Source organism: Meles meles, chromosome 6, assembly GCF_922984935.1.
Source record: "Meles meles chromosome 6, mMelMel3.1 paternal haplotype, whole genome shotgun sequence".
Taxonomy (NCBI): Eukaryota; Metazoa; Chordata; class Mammalia; order Carnivora; family Mustelidae; genus Meles; species Meles meles.
Window position 1 is genome coordinate 99,114,346 of NC_060071.1, and position 8,891 is coordinate 99,123,236.

General features: G+C 35.1%; 1 protein-coding gene across 1 annotated transcript; it reads right to left on the reverse strand.

Annotated features, from left to right (window-relative positions):
• Positions 1–7,608: 7,608 nt before the first annotated feature.
• LOC123944237 (endoplasmic reticulum chaperone BiP-like) lies at positions 7,609–8,533 on the reverse strand. Its single transcript, XM_046009154.1, has one exon. It carries the CDS (start codon positions 8,488–8,490, stop codon positions 7,822–7,824), a length of 669 nt encoding a protein of 222 aa, XP_045865110.1. The 5' UTR covers positions 8,491–8,533; the 3' UTR covers positions 7,609–7,821.
• Positions 8,534–8,891: the final 358 nt, after the last annotated feature.

The window sequence follows — 8,891 nt, forward strand, 5'->3', positions numbered from 1 at the left end:
CTCTGTTAAATAAAATCTTTAAAACCAACAATGCAATTAAAGTAGACAAATACTTTTTTTTGAGCTTTGAATACTTCTGATTCCCTGGGGACATTATTCCCTTAAAGAGGAGGTTGCAAGTGTTGACAGTCTATAAATTAAAATTTTGTTTTCTATTTGAAAGATTGCATGTAATCATACGGACTTAGATACTTCCAAGTACATATTAGTTTACTATAACATGAAAAGAGAATTTTTAAATTGTGGTGAGGGTAATCTTCTATAAAAATTGAGGTCCTTCCCACCAACAGTGTAGGAGGGTACCCCTTTCTCCGCATCCTCGCCAGCATCTGTCATTTCCTGACTTGTTAATTTTAGCCATTCTGACTGGTATGAGGTGATATCTCATTGTGGTTTTGATTTGTATTTCCCTGATGCCGAGTGATGTGGAGCACTTTTTCATGTGTCTGTTGGCCATCTGGATGTCTTCTTTGCAGAAATGTCTGTTCATGTCCTCTGCCCATTTCTTGATTGGATTGCTTGTTCTTTGGGTGTTGAGTTTGCTAAGTTCCTTATAGATTTTGGATACTAGCTCTTTATCTGATATGTCGTTTGCAAATATCTTCTCCCATTCTGTCAGTTGTCTTTTGGTTTTGTTAACCGTTTCCTTTGCTGTGCAAAAGCTTTTGATCTTAATGAAATCCCAACAGTTCATTTTTGCCCTTGCTTCCCTTGCCTTTGGCGATGTTCCTAGGAAGATGTTGCTGCGGCTGAGGTCGAAGAGGTTGCTGCCTGTTTTCTCCTCAAGGATTTGGATGGATTCCTTTCTCACATTGAGGTCCTTCATCCATTTTGAGTCTATTTTCGTGTGTGGTGTAAGGAAGTGGTCCAATTTCATTTTTCTGCATGTGGCTGTCCAATTTTCCCAGCACCGTTTATTGAAGAGGCTGTCTTTTTTCCATTGGACATTCTTTCCTGCTTTCTCAAAGATTAGTTGACCATAGAGTTGAGGGTCTATTTCTGGGCTCTCTGTTCTGTTCCATTGATCTACACTGTTGATGGGAATGCAAGCTGGTGCAACCACTCTGGAAAACAGCATGGAGGTTCCTCAAAATGTTGAAAATAGAACTACCCTATGACCCAGCAATTGCACTACTGGGTATTTACCCTAAAGTGATCCAAAGAGGCACGTGTACCCGAATGTTTAGAGCAGCAATGTCTACAATAGCCAAACTATGGAAATAACCTAGCTGTCCATCAACAGATGAATGGATAAAGAAGATGTGGTATATATACACAATGGAATACTATGCAGCCATCAAAAGAAATGAAATCTTGCCATTTGCGATGACGTGGATGGAACTAGAGGGTATCATGCTTAGTGAAATAAGTCAATCAGAGAAAGACAACTCTCATATGATCTCCCTGATATGAGGACATGGAGATGCAACGTGAGGGGTTAGGGGGATAGGAGAAGAATAAATGAAACAAGATGGGATTGGGTGGGAGACAAACCATAAGAGGCTCTTAATCTCACAAAACAAAACTGGGGGTTGCTGGGGGGAGGTGGGGTTGGGAGAGGGGGAGGGGGTTATGGACATTGGGGAGGGTATGTGCTATGGTGAGTGCTGTGAAGTGTGTAAACCTGGCGATTCACAGACCTGTACCCCTGGGGATAAAAATACATTATATGTTTATTAAAAAAAAAAGAAAAAAAGAAAGGATGAATACCCAACTTTTGTAGCAACATGGATGGGACTGGAAGTGATTATGCTGAGTGAAATAAGTCAAGCAGAGAGAGTCAAGTATCATATGGTTTCACTTATTTGTGGAGCATAACAAATGACATGGAGGACATTGGGAGATGGAGAGGAGAAGGAAGTTGAGGGAAATTGGAAGGGGAGGCGAACCATAACAGACTATGGACTCTGAAAAACAACCTGAGGGTTTTGAAGGGGTGGGGGGGGGTGGGAGGTTGGGGGAACCAGGTGGTGGGTAATAGGGAGGGCACGCATTGCATGGAACACTGGGTGTTGTGCAAAAACAATGAATACTGTTACATGAAAAAATAAATAAAAATTAAAAAAAATTGAGGTCCTTGATGGTGAATTTTTCTTTTCTGTAATTTTCCTAGAATTGCTGACATTCAATGTGCACAGAGTATTAATGAACACAAACTTTTATCTAGTTTCAGTTGGACAAAAATAATCTATTATATGTCCCTTGCTTAGTATGAAAGAATGTTTATTTTTTTTTTTGCTAGAATTCTATATGCTTTTATTTGCATAAGTTCTGTTTTTATGATCTTAGCCTTTTAGGAATTAGAATCCTTAGAACTAAAGTTTAAATATTTTCAAACCAAATTAAGTTGAACAGTTCAACAAATTAAATGAGAAGATTCTAATTCCAGTTCTACAGGCACTGTGCAAGTCATTGAACTATTTTTTGATTATTTGCTAATTCAAGTGGAATAATGCTACATTTTTGGAGCCTTCATTGAAAGCCTAGCTGCTTTGGGTCTTAAGGTACATATGACTCCTGAGATCACCTTCCTAATTCCCCACTATAGATTTGGATATACCTTACAGGTTCTCCTCTAATATCCTGTCGTTTTTCTTTCTTTTTTTTTTTTTTTGTTTTTTGGTACTTATTAGGCTTTATTTTATGTTTTGCAAGAATAAGCAATACACATGTCTTATTCATAGTTGGATCTCTTACACTTATTGAATAGAAAATTGATAATCAGTGTGGCAATATTTTTTTAAAGATTTTATTTATTTATTTATTTGACAGACAGAGATCAAAAGTAGGCAGAGAGGCAGGCAGAGAGAGAGAGGGAAGCAGGCTCCCTGCTGAGCAGAGAGCCCAATGCGGGACTCAATCCCAGGACCCCAAGATCATGACCTGAGCCGAAGGCAGCGGCTTAACCCACTAAGCCACCCAGGCGCCCTGTGGCAATATTTTTTATTTCTTTTCATTTACAAGCTATAATAACATATTTAATTATGAGATTTCTGATTATTGTTTTGATAAAAATAGCTTAATTTGAAAATGGATTTATGTTTAAAAATTCTATTAAGTTATAACTAATTATGTCTAATGAACATTACATAGGAGATTTGCATGTTTTAAACATTACATAAAGATATAGAAAAAAAGACAATGATGATGAAACTACAGAATTATTCCAGATATGTAGCATTGTTCAGTTTTCATTTTTTATGGATTATTTGTATTCAAAAACATGGACATTGATAGATACTGTTCTCTATTTCAGTGAGTCCTAAAATGTCAACAGTGACAAATGACTATTTATAGTGTGCAAGCCAAAGACCAAATCCTACGTAGAAAACTCTTCAGAAAGATTAGTTATGTAAGCTTGTATTAAGTAAGTCTGAATCATCAATAAAATAAAAATCATTAAAGAGATGTTAGGGATCTAAGATCTGACATTAGAGGTTTGCTGCAGTAAGTGAGCAAGTTAACTGGCTCAAGACAGTCAAAAGTAGAATGAAGGGCATGTATGTTTACCATGTGATATTTGGCACCAAAAAAAACTTCACCATGATGTTTTGTTTATAAGACAGAAGCATATTGCATGGACCAGAGACATAAAGCAAGTTATCAACTCATATAATGTACTTAACAATTGGGACTTCCAATGTAGAATACTCTTATCACATTGGTTGTCATTAGCTTCATAATTTTAGGTATATTTAACATTTAAAATGCAATATTGAATATGAAGAGACATATTTAGAAATGTAATTGACAAGACCTTTCCCTCATAATTCCCGAGCCTATCACAAAGTCACTTCCCCCTTCCTAATATAGATCAACAGCCAGATTGCCTGGATTTGTCATCAGACTGAAATGCTTACTCTGTGACATTAAACTCCTGCACTCAATTTCCTTCTCTGTAAAATAAAAATTATCATAATGGTATCAATATGGATTTGTGGTGGGTAATAAATGAATTTATATAAGTAAAGCTCTAAGAAGAATGCCTGACAGGTAGAAAATGCAATGTAAGTGTTCATTGCTATTTTCCTGACTGATAGCACCCTGGTTTAAACTAGTGGAATCCATAAGACCTGTTTCTGATGATTAGTATTTTTGTACACAGGTAACATACACATATACAAAAGCTTAGCAGTTGCAATTTTGAATGTCTAAGATGTTTATCCTGTCTTATTACTACTAATAATGGAGTTTTGAACCTATTAATGGATTAAACTCTTTTTCAAAGAAATAGTGGTGGACAGTATATTAACAAAACATAAACTCAATTTAAGGAAAACTTTAACATGAATTTATACAAACAAAGAAACAAAAGTGACCGCCTCCAACAAGTTGCACAGTGATCACTACTGATGCAATAACAATACCAGACCCAAATTAATTAATCAATTAATTAGTTACTATCACTTTCTGGGGATCAAAATCTTGACTTTTCATAACTATGTAGTAATTGTAAGAACACATCAGTGGAAGGTGAAATGACAGCCTGATGGAGACACCTTGAGCCAGGGCCCATCTGCTGGGTACATAGATCTTTAATTGTAAGAGTATCTTTTAATTTACAGATAATAAACCATCTCTTATGTAACTTTTGCTTTCAGAAAACCACATGAGGAAAAAAAAATCCAAGTAGCTTGTAAGATGTAAGTGTATGTGTGTGTTTGGGGTGGGGGGGGAGGGGAGAATCATACTAAATCCTGGAGCTAATTCCTTAGCATCCAGGCCAAAGAAAAATACCATCATCTCATACGTGGATCACCAAGAGTCTTTATTCCTGTCCACCTTTAACACATCATTATTTGACTTTTTCCTCTTTTCTCATCAGAATGTTTTCATTTTCTGAAAAAAATCAAGCCTACAGAAACTTGTAAGAATAGTACAATATTCATCTACATTCTCTTCACTTCAGTTCACCATTTATTACTTAGTGCATTCACCTTCCTCCCCTAACCAATTCTCTCTCTCACTCTCCCCACTCCTGCTTCTCCCTCCATCCCTACTGAATTATTTGAGGTTTAGATGCAGGCTTAATGACAGTTTTTCCCTAAGTAGTCTGTCACTTATTTTTAAGAACTAGGACATTCTCTTACATAACTACAATGTAATTATCATGCTCTGACAATTTAACATTGCTAGAAGATGATAATCTAATATATAGTCCATATTCTGATTTACCCAGTTGTCCCCAATTTTTTTTTTCTTGCTGTCTTTTCCCCTTCTCCTGGATTTAAAGAAAAGTCTCTACATTTGATTTTCATAATCTCAAATACATTTTCCATATGGCAGCTAGAGTAATATTTTTAAAGCTCCAAATGCATTATGGCATCTCTTTGAATATTTTCATTACCCTTAAACTGAAATACAAGCTTCTCTTTGGTTCTCTAGTCTCTTCTCATTTATTTTCTACTTCACGTTATTTTTCAATGATATTAACTTATTTTTATACAAATCACCACGCTCCATGTTAGGTCTATGTCTTTGTGCATAATATTCCTCATATCAAATTATTCTACCTTAATTTCTCTCTTCCCTTACCTAACTTATTCATGTTCTGTGGGTCACAACTAATACGTCATTTCCAGTAAAAAGGCTTATCTGCCAATATCAGAGTGAATTTGGTGTCCTGCTATGTGCTCATGTAGCACCCTATAGTTATAGCCAACAGAGGATTTATCAGACCACTTTTTATTCACATCTTCTCTTCCTAGGATATCCATCCAGATTGTTGAATCTTGGAGACAGGGATTGTATATCTTGTTAACCACTATACTATTGAATTTATTGAGTGTTTTTCACGTAGTTGGTTCAGCAAATGTTGAGCAATAGAGCACACTAAATCATAACTGCTTTTGTGAGTCCTGGGGCTAAATCTGCATAAAATTATAACTGAGTGATATGTTTGGGTCCTCAGTTATTTCTAAGTTATAGACAGGCAAAAAAAAAAAAGTGTGGTTGTTAATGTTATATGAGCTCTGAAAACATTTTCACAATTTAACTTATCCCCTTTTCAATGATTATTTATGTGTTACATTTTTGTAACATTGGAACATAAAAGTAATTCATTCTAAAATTCAGGATTTGAGGACTCTTTCAGTTTGTACCTATTGGAAATCTTATGAGCCAGTGATTAATTTTTAGATTTAAAACTTGTCACCAATGATAAAGGATTCCCAGGAAAATATGATTATCATTAATGAAAAAAAAAACTTACCTGGATAGATAAAAATATTGTTCTAAGGAGATAAATTGGATGTTGAAAGGGGCAAATTTTAACATATAATAATGAATTCAGTTGAACTAAAACCCATTCTTTTAAAGTAATACTTAAGAATTTTAAAAATTTGAGGAATTTTAAATGTTTGGGTATAGGCAATAGGAACATTACACACAATTATTTTAAAAAATTAGTAGCTGGTTACTTTATTCATATTTTTCTGATTTTAAATCTTTGCTTGATATGCAGCAGTTAATTATTAAAGAATATTGAACTAATGTGTCATTTATAAAAATCAGTTTGAAGAACTGAACAGCCTTCAGGAAATTATTACAATTGCTTTAGGTGAATCTGCAAATAAACACTTAGGACCCAATGCCTTCATTGGTGAATTCTACTAAAAATTAAAAAAACAAACAAAAAAACTCAACACCAGTCCTTCCCAAACTTTTCTAAAAATTCAAAAAGAAGGAAACACTTGCAAATTTATTTTATGAGGCCAGCATTATTCTGATACCAAAACCAGATAAAGATATTAGAAGAAAAATTTCCATATCTCTGATGAAAATAGATGTGAAATTTTTCAACAAAATACTAGTAAACTGAATTTAACAGCACATTAAAAGGATTATATAATTGACCTTTGAACAACATGGCTTTGAACTGTGCAGGTCCACTTACACATGAATTTTTTTGATACAGTATAGTACTTTGAATGCATTTACTCTTTCTTACTATTTTCTTAATAACATTTTATTTTCTCCAGCTTACTTTATTGTGAGAGTAGTATGTAATACATATATAAAATGTTTGTTAATGAACTGTTCACATTATCAGTAAGGCTTCTAGTCAACAGTAGGCATTTGTAGTTAATTTTATGGGGAGTCAAAAGTTATGCACAGATTTTTCAGCTGTGCAGGAGGCAGTGTGTTTAAACCCTGCATTGTTCAAGGGTCAACTGTATATGAGGATCAAGTGTGATTTATTCCTGGACTGTAAGGATGGTTCAGCATTTAGAAAAAATTAATATAATATTCCATTACTAACTGAATGAAGGTCAAAACCCACATAATAATCTTACTTGATGCAAAAAAGAAACTGACAAAATTCAGTAACCTTTTATGATTAAAAAAATATACTCAATAAACTAAAAATAGAAGGAAACTACCTCAACTTAGTAAAGATCACATATGAAAAGTCCTAAGATAACATCATTTGTGAAAAACTCACAAAAAAACTTTTTTTTTTTTTTTTTTTACCAGTGTAAATAACAAACATTTATTGGTGTCACTTATGGTAGAAAAAATTCCTACACCAGATGCGCATGACCCAATTTTTAAATAGAACATTTCCAAGGTGAACACACGCCCTAATCCAGCTTTTTTACCCATGTTTTGAGATGGCCAATTCTTCCGTTCCCCCCACCCCAAGACATGTGAGCAACTGCTAATGAAAAGCAGTAAACAGCCACTTGGGCTATATCATTTTCAACTCCACTCCAAGGTGAAGATTCCAGTTACATTCAAGACTTAAGTTCTCTCAATTTTCTCCTAACAAAAGTTCCTGAGTCCAGTATTTACAATATTTAAGCACTAGCAGAGCAATGTCTACAACTCATCTTTGTCTGCTGGTTCCTCATCACCAGTTGGGGGAGGGCCTGCACTTCCATAGAGTTTGCTGATAATTGGCTGAACAATTTCTTCTAGTTCCTTCTTTTTAGCTTTGAAATCTTCAATGTCAGCATCTTGGTGACTTTCTAGCCATTCAATCTTTTCCTCTACGGCTTTTTCCATGGTCTCCTTATCTTCGGAGGAGAGTTTACCTCCCAGCTTTTCTTTATCTCCAATCTGATTCTTTAGAGAATAGGCATAACTTCCCAATTCATTTCTGGTGTCAATGCGTTCCTTGAGCTTTTTGTCTTCCTCAGCAAACTTCTCAGCATCATTAACCATCCTTTCAATTTCCTCAGGTGTCAGGCGATTCTGGTCATTGGTGATTGTAATCTTGTTTTTGTTGCCTGTACCCTTGTCTTCAGCTGTCACTCGAAGAATGCCATTCACATCTATCTCAAAGGTGACTTCAATCTGTGGGACCCCGCGGGGAGCAGGAGGTATTCCAGTCAGATCAAAAATTCCCAGAAGGTGATTGTCTTTTGTAAGGGGTCGTTCACCTTCATAGACCTTAATTGTAACAGTTCGTTGGTTATCAGAAGCTGTAGAAAAGATCTGAGACTTCTTGGTGGGCATCACAGTGTTCCTTGGAATCAGTTTGGTCATGACACCTCCCACAGTTTCAATACCAAGTGTAAGGGGACATACATCAAGCTCTAAGTGTAAGGGGACAAACTCAAAGCTCTAAGATCAGGAATAGAGCAATTCTTGCCACTTCTATTTACCATAAGAGCTCTCCCAAAGCAATTAGGCAAGAAAAAGAAAATGCATCCAAAATGTAAAGAAAGAAGTAAAACTATCTCTGTTCTTAGAAGATGGTCTTATGTAGAAAACTTATATGTAGAAAAAGAATTAACAAAAAACTGTAAGAGCTAATAAATTAATTTTAAACAGTTGCAAAATCAATGTACAAAAATCAGTTGAATTTTTATATACACACAAAGCCATATATACAGGTAACCACTGTATTGGTTTTATCACATGGTTCCTAGAGCCGATTTGAAAAT

Bases quoted from the DNA above. Each gene is read 5' to 3' on its own strand.
- LOC123944237 (XM_046009154.1), bottom strand. From the start codon at position 8,490: ATGACCAAACTGATTCCAAGGAACACTGTGATGCCCACCAAGAAGTCT.